General features: G+C 40.2%; 2 protein-coding genes across 6 annotated transcripts in view; one reads left to right on the top strand and one right to left on the bottom strand.

The window, feature by feature from the left end:
- Positions 1-3,086, top strand: part of LOC147157585 (cathepsin S-like) — a 3,199-nt gene extending 113 nt beyond the window's left edge. Inside the window, exons 2-6 of one of the 3 annotated variants that reach the window (XM_086062260.1) lie at positions 539-614; positions 1,284-1,508; positions 1,578-1,743; positions 1,824-1,929; positions 2,125-3,086. In XM_086062260.1, coding sequence (XP_085918386.1) covers positions 1,338-1,508; positions 1,578-1,743; positions 1,824-1,929; positions 2,125-2,224 — 543 coding nt within the window. In that variant the 5' untranslated portion in view covers positions 539-614; positions 1,284-1,337 and the 3' untranslated portion in view covers positions 2,225-3,086. Of the gene's footprint in view, positions 1-298; positions 615-1,283; positions 1,509-1,577; positions 1,744-1,819; positions 1,930-2,124 lie in introns of those variants that run through there. The other 2 variants (XM_086062258.1, XM_086062259.1) reach the window with 2 other exon arrangements.
- Positions 3,087-3,394: 308 nt separating this feature from the next.
- LOC147157586 (polyamine-transporter SLC45A4-like) overlaps positions 3,395-23,022 on the bottom strand; it is a 34,144-nt gene continuing 14,516 nt past the window's right edge. For all 3 annotated transcript variants that reach the window (XM_086063101.1, XM_086063102.1, XM_086063103.1), the window contains 13 exons: positions 16,209-16,397; positions 13,893-14,072; positions 12,439-12,629; positions 12,181-12,367; positions 11,638-12,075; positions 10,501-10,772; positions 10,267-10,428; positions 9,011-9,110; positions 8,850-8,930; positions 8,638-8,768; positions 7,930-7,998; positions 7,709-7,860; positions 3,395-7,637 (listed from right to left, as the gene is read on the bottom strand). In XM_086063101.1, coding sequence (XP_085919227.1) covers positions 7,469-7,637; positions 7,709-7,860; positions 7,930-7,998; positions 8,638-8,768; positions 8,850-8,930; positions 9,011-9,110; positions 10,267-10,428; positions 10,501-10,772; positions 11,638-12,075; positions 12,181-12,367; positions 12,439-12,629; positions 13,893-14,072; positions 16,209-16,397 — 2,321 coding nt within the window. In that variant the 3' untranslated portion in view covers positions 3,395-7,468. The remainder of the gene's footprint in view (positions 7,638-7,708; positions 7,861-7,929; positions 7,999-8,637; positions 8,769-8,849; positions 8,931-9,010; positions 9,111-10,266; positions 10,429-10,500; positions 10,773-11,637; positions 12,076-12,180; positions 12,368-12,438; positions 12,630-13,892; positions 14,073-16,208; positions 16,398-23,022) is intronic.

Below are 23,022 nucleotides of genomic sequence, written 5' to 3' on the forward strand. Positions count from 1 at the left end.
GAGTTTTTCAGCTAATACTGGAAAATAGCCCCCCAAAATTGGCAAAGTCGTTAATGCTAAAAAACGTGGACATTTTGGATTCGTTCTATTTTTTATCCATCCCAGCTGAGAAGCAGTGTACACCCTTAAATGGTCGCACCATAAAAAATAAAAAAAAACATTTTAGAGTAATTGTTGTAAACAATACAGCATAAACCGTATTCTTTAGACCACAACACTGGTTGAGAATGAATCAAGAGTGCACTCCATTTTGCCTCCTTGAGATATCATCTTCAGTCGACAGCAAATGGCAAAATGGCCGCCTGAGATGGATAAAAACAGCTGGATTTTTCTGCTTAATTCATATTCTACAAAAGCAGTATTAATCAGAAGACAGTAATTAGTGGGGGTGCATACAACAAGGTTATTTTTTTTTTTTTTTTTTTACATGACTTCCCCTATAAGATTTATCTCCACCCCATTATCATAAATCAGAATATATTTCCTTCATGCTGAAAAAAAATTGTCTGTGTTGGCATTTTTTTTTTTTTATGCGCAGGTGTCTGTCTTGCTCCTTTACGACTGCCCGCACACATACACGCACGCATGGTCTGGTCGGTCCTGTGCAGAACCAAGTAAGCCATAGCAGATGCAACAAAGTTCAAATTAACATTTTTTTCCCCAATGAACAACATACAAGAGGAAAACGGCAACAAGATGGATTTATAATTACCTGTAAACGTACAACTTGCAGTGACAGAATTCATACCGATACTACCTGACGATTGGAATTGTAGCTAGCTATAAATGCCACAAGATGGCGCCAAAGTACTTAAAATGTGGAGTCCAATAAAGCATCGACTTCATTATGTACTTATGAACTCGTTATATGAACGACCAGTAGAGTATTTAATTATTCAGCGCAAACGAACCTGTATGTCAATTGAGCCTCATCAATAGCATACGCTACCAGCCTAAACACCATACATAATTAAATAACTATGTATACTAGTACTCACCTTTTGACATTTACAAACATAATTCATTTTAGGGAGCAAATTACGGTAACAGAGACGACACGGGATATTAGCAGTTATATCGGGAGATAAGCAGAAACATACAAAAAACCCTACATTAAGCCTTACACCACCACTAGATGGCGCCAAACTAAAACTTTTTATGGCACAAAAACATCGAATTGTCATGAATAGGCTAATTCATGAATGCTAAACTGCATTTTAAAAGGGTTAAGTTTGGTTGTTTGTTGTGTATTATGTGACCAATGGTCAGTTGTCCTTTCCGAGGGCATTTGTGGGTCATGTTGGGCCTTCAGCTCTCTGGGGGCCCTCGAGGGCCAGATGAAAAAGCGCACCGGGGTCCTGGTGCCGCTCAGCCCGCAGAACCTGGTGGACTGCAGCACGGCGGACGGCAACCACGGCTGCAAAGGAGGTTACATCACGAAAGCCTACCGCTACATCATACGCAACCGAGGCGTCGATTCTGAGAAGTCGTACCCCTACGAACACCAGGTCGAACCTTGAGTCGCTTTATTAGGTATGCCCGCCCAGCCTCACTGATGGACAGTTGTGTCTTTCCAGAATGGGAAATGTCGCTATTCCGCGAGGGGCAAGGCGGGCTACTGCTCCAGTTTTAGCGCGCTCCCATGGGGGGACGAGGGGACGCTGCAGGCCGCCGTGGCCCAGGTGGGACCCCTCGCCGTGGCTGTCAACGCCATGCTGCCATCTTTTCATCTCTACAGGGGAGGTGAGACTGTCAGATTAGGAAGGTTTAGTCAGTGTGGGCGTAAACGAATGATCCAATAATGAATGAATCTTCTCAGCCAGGTATCTACGACGATCCCGACTGTAACGCAAAGTTGATCAATCACGCGGTCCTGCTGGTGGGTTACGGCTCAGACAATGGCCGACATTTCTGGCTGCTCAAGAACAGGTAAAAATGCGGTTGTGCAATTCATACTGTACATTATGTTAGTGGCGAGAATTTAAATAGACTTTATTGATGGGCCCACCATTTTGGTCCTTGGCGTAAAAAATAAAATAAAATAAAAAAAAGAGTGTTAGAACCACTGGTCGAAAGAGGAAACATTAAAAAAAAATTAAAAATGGAATACAATTGTGTTTGCAGTTGGGGGCCGGCGTGGGGAGAGGACGGTTTCATTCGAATAATCCGCAACAAGAAGAACGCGTGTGGTATCGCCACCTTCGCAGTTTACCCTCAGCTGTGACCCAACGTGTCAATTAGACAAACGAACGACTTGACTAGAAATTCAGCCTGAGGAATCTTTTTTAGGAGGTCAACAAAAAATCAATAAATCTAATAAGACAATAAAAGGTAAAACACAACAGAATTAACAATTTATGGCATTAAGACATACGGCGTATCAATTTATCCTAAAATCAAATTTTAGAATTGTTTCTAATATAACTGAAATGTAATTTGATGTTTTTTATTTATTTTTTTAAAGTAACGGGAGGATAAAACTTTTAAACATACAATTACTTAAATCAATTAATGTAAAAAATATTTTAAAATAGGTCATGGAAAAACTTACACTTTCCATACAAATCAAAAACCTGGAGAATTTTTTGTTGCAAATTGTTAGAAAAACCCTAATCCAGATTAAAATTAAATATAGACGTAAATGCATGTAAAAAGACAACAAAAGAATCATTGTTGGTTTGTCTCACAACAGTTTTTTTTTTTATAAAGGTGCGTTCCATACAGTATGTTCATCCACAGTCCTAGTTTGCATATATGAAGGCTCAAGCATGTATGTACACATTAACATACATTAATGTATATATGTGTATATGTACACATACACTCATATATAAATTTATACACATATATATATATATATATATATACACACACACACACACACACACATGCATATGAACATATATATATTGTATATTAGTCTTTACATACAAAACAAAACCACTACCAAAAATAATCATCTTTTTTCATAGCAGCAAAAAAAAAACAACAGGAAAATGAAGTATATTTACAAACTGTGTTTACATGACAAGGCATATAACACTTGCTTTCCCATTCTTTAAGTAGTTTCATTTCATTTCTTACATATATGTATATATCTATATAAATATATAGGCATCTTACTCCTCTTGACACCACAAGGAGCCACAAATGTGATGGAGGCGTCATTTCCATGGTGAATGGAGAGCTGGATGTTGGCGCAGTCGTGTGTGTGTGTGTGTGTGTGTGTGTGTGTGTGTGTGTGTGTGAGGGGGGGGGGGGGGGGGCTCCTCCGACAAAATAAATTTGGATAAGGAAAATTAAAATAAAGAGAAAAAAAAAGGCAAATCCAAACAAAACTAAAACAACAATAAGACTAGAACGCCCCCCCCCCCCCCAAAAAAAAAAACCCTCAAAGTCTGCACGCTCCTGCTCAAATGCCAGGTTTTTATAAAAATGTGACAAAAGAAATATTTTTAAAAAGCCTACTAGAACATCTGAAATGTATTTCGGGTGAACCAGAGGCGTTTTAAATGGTGGCAGGTGTCACGAGGTTGGATGTGATCAGTCATATCCTACTTATAAGAGGGTGCGCAGACTTGTGCAACCACATCTCCGTTGTTTATTTTTACTTTGTATATAAATAGACGAAAACAAGTTTTTAAATAACTTATCTTGGCCTCTTTAATATCACAAAAAAACTGGCACTTGAGCAGGGGTGTGTAGACTTTTTATATCCACTGTATTCACAACTGCTCACATACAACGAAGAAATGACATGTAAGGGAAGCTCAGCTAAACAATAATAAATATCCACAGCTGTTTTTTTTTCCTTTACATTTTCATGTGCAAAGATTTGTGCAATGTCGGCCAGCGCCCGTCGCTAAAAAAAATCCAAAGAAAAAGGATTTCCCCAGAAATCGCGTCACATTCTTTAACATGTGACCTACTAACTACCAATACACACAAAAAAAAAAAAAAAAAAACACCTGATGGAATCCAAAGGCAGAACTCAAGCTCCCAGCATGCCGAGCGAGCACAGTGAGTAACATTGTAACATTCCAGTCGATGGCGGAAGGCGAGGAAATAAATATGCGGGACCCTCGAGTTTGTAACGACGGGGGTGAGCCATGTCGCCGGTTCGCCAAACGCAACAGGCCAGAACCACAACTTTATATTTTTAATCTTTTCCTGAAGTCGTGCACTTTATTTAAAGCGCGTGCTGACCCGCTGTGACGCTTTCGATTGTTTTGCTTCCATAAAATGAAGGCGAGTAGAAGAGACACACTGAAAAGCAACAAATAAACCAAGTAAAGTGGGAATGAAGGGAATTGAACGTTTGTGTTACGATACGAGAAGAACGTTGGATTATTATGTGAATAACGTAACATTTCAGGAATCAAGTCTTAATCTTGGAAAAAGGCGTAATATTACAAAATGTTAACAAGAGTAAAGTCGAATTATTATGACAATTATTTTCTGCAAATTTCTAGATTTTTATTTTTAGAGAATTTTAATATTCCAATAAAAATAAACGTGCTTTGACGTTTTTTTTTTAAAGAGAATGTTGTAATAGCACAAAATTGCAATTTCATAAAACTTAATATGCAAAATTAGGACGTCGTAATTTTATAAAAAATTGTCAGATCAGGAGAGGAAAACATTCCGAGGATACATTTGTTGTATTATAACTAAAATGTTTCTGAACAATTTTAAAAGGTGTATAATACTACAACATAGTAAATATTTCACATCTTTTGTATTGGGGGGGGGGGGGGGGGGTGAAAATAACATAACATTTATTTGTGTGTTTTATTTTTTCCAGTGTGACACTTCTACTCATTTGTACAAAAACAGACATGAGGATGTCAATTTAAAAAACAAAACTTTGGTGTTGTGCTCATGCATGTCACATAAAAACCTCTAACCTGCTAAAAATATATTATACCACACCTCCTCCAATATATATTTTTTTGTTATTCAGGATATTTACACAAAACATAAAAAATAGTATTACAGTATTATTTAATATTGAAAATATTTCAGCTTAGGCGGACATCCGTCCCGTTTATTTTAATTGCTAATATTTTATTGCCCCTAATGATTACAAAAAAGCTTTGAAATGAAACACGCGCTGGTTCATTTTCGCCAACAATTTTTTTAAAGTACCACAGCAAGAGCAAAATGACGCTCCTTGCAGAAAACTTTGAAAAATGTTAGATTTCTAATGCACCCAAAAAACATTTCCGCCATTTCCTGGCCCCGCTTTCCTCTCCCGTGATTGGTCAAAACGCAAAACCATGTCACTTAACACTTCTTAAGTTCAAGTTTATTCGTCCAGCATTGTGGACTGTGGAGACATTCGGAAATAAGCATTCGGAGAAGTTCACTTTATTTGCACGCATCCCGTAAGCACATTTGTTTTCGAATCCGGCACACGCAACGCCATTCGGGCTGCCAAGTTGCGTTCACTGGTCGAAGGAAACCTGGCATTTTGCTCTCTTCGACCTCGTGTACTGGTAAATCCAGGATTTTTACGTTGAAAGACGATTGATCCCACCCACCTGCGTGCTAAGCTAACACGCTAATCAGAAAAACTGCGTCCGTCCGAAAACGTCAACGGTTAAGTGCATCAGTTCGTAAGTGTTTTCAAACTCCCATGTAACACATTGTCGTCCACAAAAAGGTTTCCATATTTTCACTAAAAAATTTCATATTGTCGCTGTAAAAAACAAACAAACATTCATATCCCCCACCACCACCCCCCCAAAAAAGTGTTTTTTTTCTGATAAAATATGTGCATCAGAAACCAAATTTGTGTTTTTAAAAGCATGAACGCATCTCTAACATTCTGTTCTTGTTCTTGGTTAAAAATAAATAAATAAAAGAAACTGTTTTTCTGATTTAAAAAACTGTCCATTGTATAACAGATGTCAGATTTAAAAATAAAATTAACCAGCTTTGGAGCATTTTCTACACAACAATTAAAAAAAAAAAGCAAGCACTTCTATATTTTTTAAAATTTGCATCAGATGAAAATAATTTTAATTTAAAAAATAATGTACATAATATAGAACAATTATGAGTTTTTGTTGTCGAAGATTTTTTTTTAATGTCTTGAGTTTTTTCAAATATTTATTCAAAACTTTGCGCTCTGAATAAAAACTGACAAAAAATGTTTGGGGTTTTTTCAAACTAGAAAAATCTTCACACACTACACACACGGACCCCCCCCCCCCTGACCCCAAACAAAACAAAACAAATAAAAGCAAGTACATACTACATACTGCATTTCAATTGGTGCAAAGAGAAAAAAACATAAAATCTCCAAATTGTGGTGGTTTTTTTTGGCATTTGTAATCGAAAAAAAAAGTCTGTCTAGTGTTTTTCTAATGAAAACCATTAAAAAAAAAACATCTTTCCATTTCGGATAAAACAAAAATTCTAATTAACTGCACTTTTGGATATTAAAAGCTCACCAAAATATTCCCGATAACTAATACGTAGAATTATGGGTAATTAATTGAGATTTCATTTCATGAAAAAAAAAAAAAAAATCAATTTTCAGATGTTTCTCTACAGCGACAATATTTTGTCCCCCCATTTTTGTGGATTTTTCCCCCCATTGGAATCCCAGCAATGTATGCCTTTCTAAATATCTCAGCAGAGCTCATTAAGAACTGCTTTTTTATTTTATTTTTTTAAGCTGATAGGTCAACTTATGTGCATTTAGTTATGATTAAGAGCTATCGTGCCACCCGCATTTCATAAAAGCTAACAAGAAGAAGCAGAAAAGAGAGCAAAAACTCTCTCGCCTGCCAACATGCAGCATTTTGCCCGATGATCTCAAGAGGTCATGCAAAGAAGTATTTCGGATAATAATGCCCTGTATGATGTCATGTAAATATATATATTTTTTCATTATGTGTGAAGGCGCTGTCTACTGTGGAATTTCACTTTTATTCCTGAATTTGCCCTCTGGGGGGCAATTAAGGATTTTTTCCCCCCCCCATATAGAGTCAGCTCCGTGCTCATTGTCCACGTTTCTCTTCTGTTGTCCTGGAATGACACGATTTGGACGTCCTTTGCAGTCACTTTTTAGGGCTCTCTTATTATACTCATTCTTATTATTTGTTTTGTTTTTGACCCACAAGCAGGCTCCGTCCGGGGCTCTTGTTTTCAAGTATGAAAGTTCGTAAAGAGTCTTAAAGCTTCAGCAGAACAAAACATTTGCGTCCACAGTGAGGAAGAACGATGTTTGTGTTGTTGTTGTTGTTGTCAACGACTGCAGCTTTGATGTGGTCAGTAATGTTCGTGTGTGTGCGTGCAGCAATCCCCCTGAGGTTTCCTTGAGAGGCAGACCACCCCCCTTTTTTTTTTCTTTTCTTTTTTTTACCTGCCGAGTACTCACATTGGAATTGGGACGGAGTAATCCCGGAGCGGAAGGATTATTATGATGACGACTGCACCTTGTTTTACTTGTGGCCAATCACAGTGCAGATTCATTCTCCATGTGACAGGAAGCGGCGGCGACGCTGGTGGTGGCCTTGCCCGCCTCGTCGAGTTTCAAGAAGCTGGGTTTTTCCTTCACCCGTTCACTGGGATTGGCCAGCGGGGTCAACGCTTGTTTTTCCGACGTTTTGGACGATCCCGCCTCCCTGCCAATCAAACGCCGTCGTTATTAGTTACGATGCATTCATTTGCGTGTTATGCTCATATATTTTCTTACCCGCTATGTGAGGGATAAATAACGAGGAAGCAAGCGGTGAGGAATCCCAACAAAGAGCCCCCGGAGGCCACCACTGGAATGACGCGTACGCTCCCGACCGCTTCCACGACGGAACCTAAAGCCGAGGCCACCAGGATTTGGCTGATGTACACCTAATTTAGAATAGAGCATGTCATAAATGTATTGATATGAATGCAGATGTTGCGTAAAACAAGACCCACTTGGCAGGACAAGATGGCGCAGTCGATGCCAAACCCTCTACGGGAACTACCGGGACTGTGACTGGTGTACTGCAACGAAATACATTTTCACACATGTATCATTCATTAGCAATCAAGACACGATGACGACGGCACACGTGTTCAAGATGACTCGTGAACGCTATTTGTGTAGGATTTGTGTGCGAATGCTGCAAAATTATTTGAAATGTGAAACGTGAGACTTGAAATTGTAATGGTTTGAGAAACACGAAAGGAGGTTAGTTAATTGGTCATCAATCGATGTGGAAAATTTGGGAACGTGACAAAATGACCAGGATGTCCTGAATGAGTCCAACAGTTGGAAGTTGAACAAAAAGGGGAAATATGTCTTTAAATGTTAGAATGGTTTAAATTGAAAAAAGTAATGTAGAAAGAAGGAGTAAATGTACAATGTCCACATAATTTAATAATTTTGTCAGGAAAAATGTGGCATAATTAAACATTTGGGAAAAATTTGGTAAGTGGTTCCTAACTTGTCATCAATTTGTTTTGTTTTTTCTTTTGTCAGAATGGTTGAGAAATAAAATGTCAATAGAGTGGGGAGAATCATTTTTTCAATGGAATAACTATTTGACAGTGAAAAATCCGTTTGCTTTTTTAAACAACCACTTTGCCTGTACAGGTGCGACACCCCTTACATTCTCGTGACATAATCCAAGTTGTTGTTACCTGTTTCATTTCGTGGTACTGTCCCAGCAGGGCGTAGGGACAATAGGAGATACTCATGGAGATGATGCCCATGCTGCTTATCATCACCATGGCAACATACACATTGGGGAATATGGCCATAATAGCAGTTCCTGAGTCAAAATAAAATAAAAAAAAATAAAATGATGCCATTGGCTTGTCTTACGATGTTCAGATGTTGATGATGTTTGTACCTATAGAGAATCCAAGCGTTCCCAAGATGTAGATGATTTTGATGCTCAGGTCAAAGTTATCCAGGTACTTTTGAAGGAGAGCTGGAGGGATGGGAAGAACAAACATTTTGCAAAAAAAAATAAAAATAAAATAAATAATAATAATTAAAAACTTCAGTTACCTGAGCATGTAGCGGCGGTCATGGCGTATATTACCAGACCCCAACATCCCATCTGAACACCTTTGTGATAATTTGTCAAATCGGTGGAGTTAACAGGAGCCTGCAAGTAGCACAGTTAAAACCACATTCATGAGCCAGTGGGGGCGTCTTTGCACAAGCGCCACTCATTTACATTGTGGACATAGAGGGAAGTGTCAAAGTGTCTCAGACCACAAAAATCACAGTGACACAAAATGGATGGATGGAACGCCACAAAAAGACACTCATCTATTTTTTAATGTCAGAGAAGTCATAAATATAAAGTAGCACTTTCTCCCTCAGTCATCGTTATCAGCCTTCTGCAGAGCTTGCTAATGAGCTGATTATATGAATTAGGTGCGTTGGACGAAGGAAACATCGAAAACCTGCAGGACTCCGGCCCTCGAGGACCAGGAATGGGGAAGCCTGTATTAAGGCAACTAAATAAATAAATACAAAAAAGTAATAATAATAATAATAAATGCCTACTACACCTCCATTAAAATTTAATGTAAATTTGTTTGTATTAGTTATTTTTTATCCTTTTTTTATTCAAATTTGATTTTGACCAATTTCAACTCATTACAATTAAAAAATATGTTGAAAAAAAATCTAAAATGATTTTAAATTCAAAATTAAATGCATTTATATATTTTAATATTTTACGTGAACTCAAACAAAAAAAAGATAAAATAACTAATACAAACATAATTAACATTAAATTCACATTTAAATTTTTAAAAATTCTAAAATTAAATCCAATTATATATTTTAATATTTTACAATAACTCAATCCCAACGAAATTACAGTTGATTAATTCCATTAAATAAAAACGTTTTTGAACCCCACACTCAAACACACAAAAACAGTTGGGTCAAAACAGTCACCCAATTATGGATTAAAAATGGACCGATCCACTTCATGGGTCAATTTGACCCAACTTTCTGGGTTGTTTTACACAAAATGACCCAATTTTTTTTGACCCAGGTAAAGGATCTGACCAATTCTTATGAGTTGTTTTACACTAAAATGCCCATTTCTTGACCCATAGTTGGGTTATTTTTTACCCAACTATTTTGTTTTTAGAGTGCATCTATTAAATACTCTGCCTGTATTTACAAACATAAAATTTTCAGAAACAATTGTCGCATTTGATCCTGGAAAATGTTATTGTAAAATCTTGTCGTCATTCGCCATTGTTGCTCGTGTAGCATGCATGCTAGTGTGAAGCGCTCACAATGGGATCTCCGTGGTAAATGACTTGTCCCATGAAGTCGGTGAAGAAGACGGCCTCGGCGATGATGGAGAACCAGGTGAGCATGTGGCAGGCGCACAGGCGCAGCAGCTCCGGTGGCATCTTCAGCATGGAGAGCCACAACAGTCGAACGGTGGTCTCCACCTGACAAGAGGAACAGAATGCGGCGTTGGTTGTCATGGCGATGGATTGTCGGCCCCCCCCGAGCGGACTCACCTCGCACTCCTCGCTCTCGGCATCGCCGTTGGACGAGTTGGTGTTGCCGCTGCGGTGGCGGTCGCGCTTGCGGCTCCGACGCCTGTGTCGCACCTCCACCTCGTACAGGTCGTTCATGCTGCGCGACGGCTTGATGAGTAAGGCGGCGTTGGCTCGTTGGTAGCGGTAGCGGTGGCTGCCCACACGGCCGTAGTAGGAAAAGGTGCAAGATGGCTGACGGTAGAAGGTGTGGTGGTGGCGTGACAGCCGCATAGGGGCGCCGGTACTGGCAGCTGAAATGAAATAAACATATTGTCGCTGCTATGTGAAAAACACTTATGTCCATTTTTATTTTATTTTTACGTTTTTGGGATGTCTGCATTCAGTTTCATCCCAAAAACATTAAAAAAAATTAATTACCACGACAATATACAGTATATATACACATCAACATGAATATATATAATTCAGAATACTTACACACACTATAAGTCAAAAGTTTCAACACGGTTTCTCATTCAATAGCAAGAAAATTAAAAATGTTAACTCAAAACACAGCTATTAATGTCTAAACTCTTGGCAACAAAAGTGAGTACACCCATAGGGGAAAATGTCCAAATTGGGCCCATTAGAAAAAATAAATAAAAATACACCCTCCAGTTTTTGCTATTTGCAGCGTGCCACGTATTTTGTCATACATCTGATTTGGAAGTGTGTGGTCCGAATTACTCCCCCCCCCCCCCTTTCCCATTTAAGTTGCACATCCCAGGCCATCCAATTGGTCTGCATGACTGTCACTAAAAATAACGCACAAGCAAGCCTTCAAACAGTTTGCTGAAGAAAAGCAGACTCAGGATGGTTATGGATTACTGTCCTGTGGTGTGACAAGACCGAGATAAACTATTTTGGCTTCGATGGTGTCAAGAGTGTGTGGCAGCAGCCACGGCAGGAGTACAAAGACATCTGTGTTTCGACGACAGTCGGGCATGTTGGTCCGGGGCTGCTCGAATTTTGCAAACACTTGCGAGCAGAGCGGCTTTAACTTCAAAACTGCGCCGCAAAGCAAAATGTGAACGTACCCTGCTCGCCGCCCATCAGCTTCAAATGCGCTATAGAAAATGGATGGCAGCATGTTAGCATTAGCATTAGCACAAGCACCTTTGATCATTCCGGCCCGATGCGCCCGCCCTTTGGCGCTCAACCCGTTGGCTGCGTTTGTGGCGTCGACGCACGCCAACAGCCGTCCGTTCAGGGTGCGCTGCTCGTTCAGCTGGTTGTTGAGCAACGCCTCCTGGCCCTCGTCGTTCTCCATCTCCTGCAAGAACGCCGACAGGCGGCAAATCTTGGCGGGGCTGCCATCCTGCTTTGGGGGGTGGCTGCCGCTCCGGGGGCGCAGCAGATCCTGACTCCCCGCGGTGCTGCTGCGCCGCATGCTACGGTTGGCGTGCAGGATGTGCGCGGTGGCGGGCGGGGAGCCTTGATAGGGCGAGAGGCGGTCGGCGAAGATGGACGGCTCGATGTGGCACAGGAACAAGGCGTCGTGGTCTATGTGGTCCAAGGTGGCGTCCATCATGGCGAGGACGCTGTCGCTTTTACCTGCGATGACAGCGGGGACAGGATGAGATTTTGGAAGCTTTGTAGGAACAGCTGGCAGAAGAAAGAAACAAAAGCACACGAAAGACATAACAGAGGTCAACTTACTCCTCACAAGCTCCACCTCCAAGTAGTCCATCTCCATGTCCCCGGGATCGGACAGATCGTCCCTGTAGGCGTCGTAAAGGTCGAAGCTGTCCATCGTTTCGTCCTCTCCGATCATCTCCAGCCTCGGCGTGAGAAGTCCGGCGCGGCCGTTGGCTGAAGAATGCGGCTGGCTAGGAACCGGACTCTCCTGCGCAAACTCTGCGTTAGATTTTTGCACACGGCAACAAAAAAAGAAAAAAAGAAATACACAAAAAGTACCGGGTCCAGCCGGTCATGTCGACGGATGTAGGGCTGCTCGTCAATGCTGAGCAGATGCAGCACCACAGACGCAGAGAAGAGGATGGAGGCGAAGAAGAACAGGATTTGCTCCTGAGACTTGAAGATGGCTCCCAGGAAGGTGTGCGTCCAGTCGAGGCCGCCCAGTGCGTAGCCCACGGCGCCGCCGAGGCCTGCGCAAACACAAAACGGGGCACATTTTAATGACCAAATCGTTGGCGCCGTGCCCATTGCGCCGCAGCTTTTTCGCCTTCCATTGGCAGCGCGTCGTAAAAAAAAATGCAGTTGAGGCATCCGCGCAATGAGTTTTTCGAGCCCCGTCGCCCGCTCAGTGCCGACGGGCCTGTGGGGTGACGCGCTGCGCAACTTGCTCGATCCTGCCGCTCGTATAAAATCTCACAGGTTAAGCCATGCAAGTCGAAGCGCACACAGGCCTGTAGATTGGAACTGTGAATGGCTCATTAAGTCAGTTATGCTTTCTTTTTATCGCTTACTCATTACTTTGATCACTTTTCGATTGCCCTCAGGGGGGGGGGGGGGGGGGTATGGGCCCGGCGGCTTCGATGACCTAAGATAACCTTGAGCTGATTGCTGAGGCTGTGTGATGACTTCTCATTGGATACAAGTGAAAACAGGCTTACAGGAGATCACGCGGAGAAGCTTCTCATTAAAGAGATACTTTACAAATGTCAGCAGTAAAATAGTTATCATCATTTTCATATCATCAATTTGATAACGTCATTTCATGTACAATTAACACCCGTCAAAAAGGCATTTTGTCACATGACATCGCATGTCAACCAATCACAGCGCAGCTTGTAAATGCTAGGTAAGCCGTGATTGGTTATTACCTCTGCCCTCAACACGTGATGTCATTTTCGGTCGACTGCACGTGGCGAAATGCCTTTTTAAAAAGGTGTTAATTGTACATGAAATAATGTAATCAAATTCACAAAATATTAACTTTTTACTGCTGAAAATCGCAAAATTAGTAAAGCATCCCTTTAAAAAAATAAAAACAAACCTGTGCCTTTAAAAATAAAAAAATCCAGAGTCAAGAGAAGCGATGATGTGATAATGAATGGCTTCAGTTGTCCTGACAGTTTTATTTTTTAACTTATGATATAAGCTACCGCCTACCGTACATTAGCAAGAGTGTAAAAAAAACAAAAAAACAAAGCAGTTGGATGACAAAAATCTCAGTCATGTCAGCAATTTTCAAGAAAACTGTGTGTGTGTTTTTTTCTCAACAGTATCTGATTAGACATTTTCATTAGACTTGCAAGACTTGATGGCATTACCAAGTATCAGTACTTGCTCTTGGAAAATATTCTAATGCAACTACTCTGTAATCTGCTTGACCAAAAGTGTACGTTTTTTGGTTCGAGTGAATGCGCCAAAGTCAGATTTGCGCAGCGGCCGTTAATTGGCATTACCTGCCGAGGCAGCATGGATATTGAGCGCCATGTCCTGGTCTTCCGCATCGGCCACGTCCAAAAGGTACGCTCGGATCGGTCCCTCCGTTGCGTCGGCGCAGAAGTCCAACACCACCACTCCCAGCACCGTGAGAACAATTCCGATGGGCTGTTTCCCCGGAACGTCGCCCAGAGACAGCCCTACAACAGCAGACGCGGGACTTTAGAATTTAAAAATTATATAACAGACCCAGTCTTTAATGCGCAAAATGATTAACAGTCAGCAAAATAACAAAATGATTGCCAGCAATTACGTCTTCCAATTGGGGCTCATCAGAGTTCATCAAAGTACGGGTTCTGGAATTACCCCAAATTGGCTGCTTTGAACCAAAATGGCCGACTGAGTATTGTCGACCCCCAAAATGAATCTTTTCACAAAGATCGGTACGTTTTTAGGCATGATTGTGACATTGTGCATGACTTTGTGTGTGACCACTCTCTTTGAATGAGTGTGTGTGTGTGTATCTGTGTGTGTGTGCGTGCGTGAGAATAAAAATAACGCAGGATGACATTGCAAACCTTTGTCGCGCGTTTATAAATGTGCACGCGTTTGTTTGTCAGATCACGCAGTTTGTGTGTGCGTGTTTACAATGGAGTGGCACTACTCACTATCCACCAGACAGGAAGTGCACCGTCATTGGTTGAAAGGGGGAAGCAAACAGGAAGTAGTTTCTTGTGAACTGCTTGCTCCTGTGTTCCCATGTCAACACACACACACACACACGCACACACTTCATCCAGCAGGAGTACGAATGTGAAACGACAATTGAATAGACGGGGGATCACAAACGATTGGCCAGGGTCCATTGAGGGTCAAATTTCCGATTGTCCGAGAAACATGTGTAATCTATTTTATTGATTTTTTTTTTTTCCTAAACGTTTTTTTTTGTTTTGTTTCAATAACTTCATGCTTCCTATACATCGTCAATCATATCATTATATCTGTACCATGAACTTGGCAGGACTACGAAAAAAAATACTGTTAATGTAATGCCGCGTTCAATAAAATCCCATTATTGCAGAAGCCAATGTAATTAAATAAAACTAATGCATTGTAAATCGCATTGTCTACTGAAAAGAATAAAAAACAAATGATAACAGCATCCCGACCGGAACTATGTCGAGGATGGTCGATATCTGTGCCCCCGTCGACCAAATCAATTACTAGGACGCGTAAGCATACAACTTTGAAATGACCTCATGGTGATGTAATCACCAGCTCGGAGCCTGCGATGCAGAGTGGTTGACGGGAGAAAAAAAATAATAATAAAAAAAAAAGTGTTATTTTCATCATGGGACAAAGTGCATGCTTTGTAAGCGCACAGCACGCAAGCGGAGCAAGTACAGTCGTGATATTTGGGAATGAGGGGATGCCAGTAGATAAACTGTACTCTATTGTTACATATTATACAGTGTACCTACTATTTCAGTCAATATCACATGACATTTTTACGTCAGTATGTTTTGAAAGGTTTTGCAGTATACAGGCAAGTCTGTTGTTCCCACAGAGTGGAGAGAATATATGCCTAAAAGGGGGTCATTACACATGAGCATTTTGCCAGTGTACTTTAGTTCAAAGTTATAGATTGGGTGATTATACAATATTTAATTCTTAATATCTTTCATTGTATTACTCTGATTGTGGTTCTGCTCCTTGCGTGTTAAAAGTAGTAGTTCTTTGAAGGTTTTACTGTCAAATCGGTGCTAGTTTCACATGAAACTGTATGTTAGCAAAAAGCTAGCAGACTTATATGGTGGAAGATTTTAGTGTTTAAATATACAATGTTGAATTATTTTACGCGTCTGTTTTACAGTAAAGGGACTGACAAACAATATTTTAAGAAGTGCATTTTAATAAGTATAGTTAAGTTGAATAAGTGTGTTTAAATCTGGCTGTTTCACATTATACTGTATGCTAGCAACAAGCTAGCAGACTTGCAAATTATATAGTCCAGTAGAATGTTTGAGTGTTTTTAATACACAATGTTTAATTCTTTTGTGTGTCAGTTTTACAATAAATTTCAATTGGGAGTGACAAAGACTACTTTAAGAAGTGTATTTTAATAAATTGAAGTGTCTTTAATGCTAGCTGTAGCAGTAAAAGGACCATTAAATTTTTTTTTTTATTTCATACAATCTCTTATCAGATTTTCACCTATTGTGTACATATTCTCACCAGACACTTTATTGGGTACTCGCCATCCCTGACCCGGAGACCCGGTAAAAATGGCGCACTCTGCAGTGTAACATTGACGTGTGGCCTTTCCATCCTCTCACCTATGAGCGATCCGTTCAGAAAGAGCGCCACTCCGATCAGCGTCCCGATGCACAAGGCCAGGATGAAAGGCCTCCGGCGGCCCCAGCGCAGGGGACAGCGGTCGCTGGCGGAGCCGATCAGCGGGGTGAATATAAGGCCGAGGACGGGACTGAGGAACCACGTCAAGCTGTTGTACTGCTCTGGAAGACCTGCAACGCAGACATGGGAGGAAACCAGGTTGGAAATTTGAATGAAACCAATTTATGGACTGATTATTTCGAGTTGTGTTTATTTACATTGTGCAAGACCGGTTAAGGTTTCTGTAGTTGAGGCTGCATGAAAAATGGATTAACGTTCATTTTGTTAATGCAATTCCTCACTGACAATGTGTGCCACGACTGAGCATTCAGGTTTCGCAGGCTTTTCAAGTGATAAAAGGCTGAAGATCAATAATGCAGATGAGAGAAGTGCACTGCATTATTGCTTGATTGCAGTGACTCAAAACTCGCCTGACTTCAATTAAACCAACATCCATGTTATTAGAATGTGGGAAGAACGCCTCGAACCCAGAACCTCCCACTGATCACTCGGTCCAATCCAATCCAAACTAAAGCAACGGCGGAATGCACGAGACCATCTCCCTCTTCCTGCGCCGGTGTCCACACGTCATGTTTCTCAGGCGACGGCGAGACAGAGAAGTCATAAACGGGGCTAAACCCTGTCGCCGCGGCGACCAGATCTTGGGAACCCCGTCGCCACGGAGACTCCATCATCATCGGCTTCCTGGCTCCCGCGAACACGGCGACGTAACTCACGCCGCGCTTCCTGTTGTGCGCTTTGGAAAACTTTCCCTCCTCCTTTCTTTTGTCTCGCACACACCGACACACACAAACACGCACGGATGCAGCACGTTCCGACAGCACCAATTAACAAGCTACAGCCTTTTAATGTGGTCCGAATATAAATGAAAATGTATGTACTGTATGTATTTATTCCTTTATTCCATGAAATAATCAGTTTCTTGTAAATCAAATAACTATTTATGTATATTGAAAATTTTTGTAAATAATGTTTGACAATAATATAATAACACAGAAATTAACTAATCAAATTATTGGTTGGTTATTTATAATACAAACACTTATAAAACAATTTAAAAATTAGAATAAATTATTTTCTAGTCAAATGAAAATTTCTGCATGTATATTTATTTTTTAGTTATTAATTAAAAAATCTAATAATTCTTTAATTATCGTTTTTAAATGGGAATTCTTATTTTTTTGTTTTGTTTCAATAAATGTTTTCAAACAATTATGTCTTTTATAGTTAGCTGATACTATAAATAACAAAAAAAAATTAATATACGTATGTAACATTTAATTAAATAATGATTAATTGTAATTAAATCAATTATAACACAATTTAAAGATGAGAACAAATGTCATTATTTAAATAAAGGATTTAGAATATATATTTTTTTAAATTAAATGATTGGTTAATTGATTTATTAGAAATAAAATGAAAATAAACACGCAAACGTACAAAACATATATTTGAATTGATTGGATTATTTTATTAATTAAAAAAAAAAAATCACTGAAATTCTGTCATTCAAAGCCAAAAATTATTATCATGGTTATTATTATATTATTCAATTTCTAATATTACTATATAGGCTTAATTTTGCTTCATCACTTACACTGGATTTTTGTGGACCAGTGTACCGTCTGTGAACAATGTGTGTACAGCAGATGCCAAACGAGCACCCCCCCCCCCCCCCCCCCCCGCACCCACTCAGCAATATAATAGCATAATAACAATCATAACCCATAGCAAACTATGACGGGCCTCAGTTCCCACACTTGGCTTGTAGGTACAAACGTGCCCACGCGCACACAAAAACCAAACAATACTGAGAGAATTTGCAGGAAGCTTTTTTTCACCAGAGAAACAAGAAAAGTGAGAGAACGGGGGAGGGCAGCATGAGAAAGGATCAGGGTCAGCAACCAGGTCACGAGGTGGATAACGCATGAGGAAGAACGGAGAGTTCCTGAGCTGTGATGGATGGTGGGAACCAAAAGCAAGCATCAGCTCTTCGCTCATCGAAGTGCTCCTTTGACTATTTCCTCTTTCTTTCGTTTTTGCAACGCTTACCACACCAAAAAAAAAAAAAAAAAAAAACGTGGACTTTTTTTTTGCTCTTTCAGGTTGCTCAAGTGACTTCAAAACGAGGAGGCCAAACAAAGTGGCAGAGCGAGTGGCAACAGTCAAGTGCTTGTTATCAGAAGAGCCTGAATGAGGCTCACTGTATGGCTGCCGTTTCACCACAGGCAATACTTTGGGGCGTGTTTTGTTCTACATACACAAGAAGTTGGGCTTTTTTTTTTTTTTTTAGGTACACTGCCACAATGGACTTAAAGCGGACATAGTAAGGGACATGTCTTTTGAAAATGATTACATATTGCATATACAAACAATTGTGTCTCTGAAGTGTGTTAGAGCAGGGGTCTGCAACCTGCGGCTCTGGAGCCACATGTGGCTCTTTAATCCCTCTCCTGTGGTTCCCTGTGGATCTCTTTAAAAAAAACACCCCAAAAAAATGTAGAAAATAAAAAATATCTTGACATGTTTTTATTTTTTTTAGACAAACTATTCTATAAATGAATGAAAGATTTAGATAAAAGAAAATTAAAAATACGTTTTTTTTAAATTACCTAAAAATAGCCAAAAAGTAACCATAAAATGTCTAGAAGGAAGAAGAATAGCAGACAATTACCACAACATGTCTTTGGAATTGCCAAAAATGGCAGAGAATTGAATAAAAAGGCAGAAAATGTTCAAAAACCATAAAAAAGAAATCCCTAGAATTAACATAAAATGTTCACAAAATTGCCAAAAATGTCAATAAATTGATTTATGAAAATGCAGGAAAGAAAATGTTCAAAAGCAACCATAAAAAAGAAGAAATCCTGAAAATTACCATGTGTCCATAAATTTCAGAAATTTAAAGAATTTTTTTAAGGCAGAAAAAGCTTCAAAAGGTAACTATAAAGTGTCCAAAAACAAAAGAAAAAAATCCCCCAAAATGACCATTAAATTTTCACAAAATTGCCAGAAATGTCAGAAAATGTATTTACAAAAAGGCAGGAAAGTCAAAAATGTCAGAAATGTGAAAACAATTGTGAAAAATTATCTATATATGCTGCACATTTTTGTGTTGTGGTGCAGTTCTAAATAAGCCTTGGACCCTTTTTTTTTTTTACAATCTTCAAATGTTTTGCGGCTCCAGACACATTTTGGATGATTTATTTGGGCTAAAATGGCTCTTTTTTCAAGGAAAGGTTGCTGAACCCTGGTCTAGCATCATGTTAAAAATACTTCATACCCACATGTCCTGGCATCCTAGAACACATTTCCAAACAGGTACCTCGACTTCCCCTTTTACTCAATTATGCAACTCCTCGATGATAATCGCGACTAAAAAAAAAACACGATCCCTGGACTTAAACACACACGCGCGCGCGCGCGCGCTTCTTAAGAGCATTGCAGTCGAGCTCCCCGCAGTGAAGACGTCATCCGTGTGCGTGAGTGTGAAACGGAGAGAAGGTCCCAACAACAAATGCTGTTTATCCGCCAGTAACAAGACGCCGCTCAGTCGGCAGTCGCACGGGGAGTTTCCACCATCACACATCACCGCTAAGGATGTCAATAAAGCCAATTAGAGGCCGGGGATCTTATGTAATGGCGGCGAGAGCACTCGTCGGCATCGGAATCAGATTTATTGGCTAAGTATGCGAGAACACGCGAGGAATTTGTGGCGGTTCGCTAATTTGCTAATTTGCTTCCCATCTTCAACACGGTGATACATTCATTCCTAAATGTGTTGATATTATACTGTGGCTCAAATGGACCCAAAAGAACCCAAAGAACATTTGTCAAAAGCAGTTTTTCGGTATGAAACTTGCCAGGTGTATTCACACATTAAATACAAATTACATATTCATTTCACATCTTTATGACGAGTAAGAGATGTAAACAATGTTGATAAAAAAAAAATATATATACTTTGTCACTATTTGTTATAAGTTAAGCCTTAAGAGAACATTTACGTGCTTTGGTGCTTCTGTTTGGATCAGCAAATACAAACTAATGAATTTGACTGGGCACAGCATTGACATCTAAAAACTGAGGTCATTCCCGATACTATGCTCCCCCCTCCCTCATGGAAAGTGCTCTTAAATATAAGTGAATGACGCACTCGTGACTAACATAGCGATTCATTCAAGTCGATTTCCAGGCATCCTTTTAGCCGTCTCGCTTTATGCCAACAAGCGTTGGTGAGACAGAACAGATGCGTTTGTATGCTTTTTTAAAAATGCACAAAAACCCCCAAGGCCAGCCATTACACGTTCTCGCGCGCTCTGGCCTGTTTGCGTGGAAAGCACTCATGCATGCGTGTTTGTGTACAAATGAGTCTCCGTTTGATGAAAAAACGACCAGATGTGACAGCGGAAGACGAGAACTGTTTATTTGGACGTGTTCCTAGACAGAACGAGAGGTCGTTATCAGCGCCCTAGAATTACGCTTCATTCAGGCCAAATTTGGGCTAGTTATTATATCATTTGAAATATTTCTATTAGTTTCCCATTTTTACTAACAATAATTTTAATTTTTTTTTTTATTGTACATTTAGAAAATATATAAAATTTGTGATTAGTTAACTACTGAAGTCATGCGATTAATTACAATTAAAAATTGTAATCGTTGGCGCCCCTAATTTTTAATAATCTTTTATTTTTTAAATTAGGGGCATTGTAATTGTAATTAATCACATAACTTCACTAGTTAATTGATTAATCACAAATTTTATATCTGTTCTAAATGTACCATTTTTTTCCTAGGTTTTCATACTCTTGTTAAAAAAGTGGGAAAAAAATGTGAAACTAATAGAAATAGTTCAAATAATTTTTTTTACGTCTATAGCCGTCAATGGCAGTGAATGAGTTAAGATGCACGAGAGGAACGAAGTGTGAGGAACGGCTAGGACAACCACACCAGTCATCCTTGAGTTCAACTACGAGCTAGCTGACACTAGTTTTTGTGCCACTTTTTTTCCCCCCAATCAAGTGTAATTGTGCATCCACTACAGTAGGTGGCAGTGGCGCTCTCACTGCCAGAGAATGCGCAATTAGCTTTTGATAACTTGGCTTCTCTCGGAGTGAGGGTTGGTCCTCACATATCCTACATTTAATGGTGAGCACATACCTGCGTCGCCATCCAAATGCAGATGATATGACTTTGTCTGCTGACTGTTGCCGGCCCGCGGGCCGCTATGTGGGCACCCATTGGTCACGTGGCCAGAGTTGCTGCTATGTCGCCACGCTTGGCACACTCCAAAACCCTTTAAGGGCACGTGAATAATGCGAAGAGTAAGAACAGAAAGTTGGCGCAGAGATTATGTAAGGGCTATAAATAGGAGGAGGGGGGTTTTAAATAGCCCAGCAGACTGTGGGTCGCGCCAGAGGTGTGAAAGACGCCGACTGCGGCCAAAAGGCCCTCGGAACCCGCCGCGGGGGGGTGCAATTCGCATGGGTCTCGCTTCCTTTTCCTTTTTGATTGGCTGCCGTGCAAATGGGTCAGATTAAGGCGATCAGTGGCTGGGTGACTATGGAGAAAGTCATTTACGTAACCGCCCCCCCCCCACCCCCTTAGGTGCTCCGTCTGCAAGGTCATCTGAGAAGATTATCCTTCCGACTGACATGACGAGATCATTCGGAGGCCAACTGGCTTCCCACCAGCCAGACTTATTTGGGAGCGTGTCGACGACATAGCAAGGCATTCGGGAGGGTTTTGTTTATGCTGAGCTCACCGTTATTTTCCTTAAGAGTATATTGTATTTTGCATCCTGGAAAAGGGAATGTCGTTGAACAGATTTTAATTCTCAATCCAATTTGGAAAAAGCTTAAAAAAAAAAAAAAGTTCAGAATTCTTCATGTTGCTTAGTTATAGTATGGCAAATTTAAATTATATCGCCAGTACACCAAGTTTCTTCTCTAATGATTTGAATAAGGTGCAGAGATAACGTATGGGAGTGGGACCGAATAGACGCAGTTTTAGTGTAATATTTTACAATTGGAAGAGAGTAAATAAAGAATTGAAAAAGAAAAAAAAGTTACTCAAGGATTGAGGAAGGAACTCACAACTCTTCAGCTTGGGAGACAGCCGATCGACTTCCTAAAGAGGTTTTTGGTCTCTTGGAGATAAGCAAACAGTAGGAGGGGCACAGCTCAGGTGGTAGTGTTGCAGGCTCCCAAGCTGAAGGTCGTGAGTTGTTTTTCCTCAACCCTTGAGTGATTTTAATTTTTTTCCCAATTCTTTATTTTACTCTCTTCCAAGTGTAAATATTAGCCTACTCTAAAATTGACTCTACAGAATTTACTGTGTATCCAACATCCCTAGTATTAGCGGGTTTCCATTCTTGTGACTTAAATAAAGATCACACAACATGTCTTGACCAATCGGAGCAGAAAACCAGATCATTTCAAAGTGTTTCCAAACAAATCCAGTCACGCAAACACGCTGGTTTTGTTGCATGTTGTGACAAAAGTGGCATGTTCAGACTGGTGGATGTTGTTGTGGTCTGACAGTAATGGCTTCTTAATGAGCACTGGATCACAACAAACGTCCAAGTAATTCGATCACTTGCAGATGTCTGGAAACCAGAAAAAGCCATCGACAGACAACATTGATCCACGTCATTGTTTTTAACAAAACAATTTGGATTCCGACAGGGATCTGAATGTGGAAAACACTTTCTTGTTGTGTCAACATGGA

The sequence above is a fragment of the Leptonotus elevatus genome, chromosome 19, assembly GCF_054856555.1.
Source record: "Leptonotus elevatus isolate MCC_2025b chromosome 19, RoL_Lele_1.0, whole genome shotgun sequence".
Lineage (NCBI taxonomy): Eukaryota > Metazoa > Chordata > Actinopteri > Syngnathiformes > Syngnathidae > Leptonotus > Leptonotus elevatus.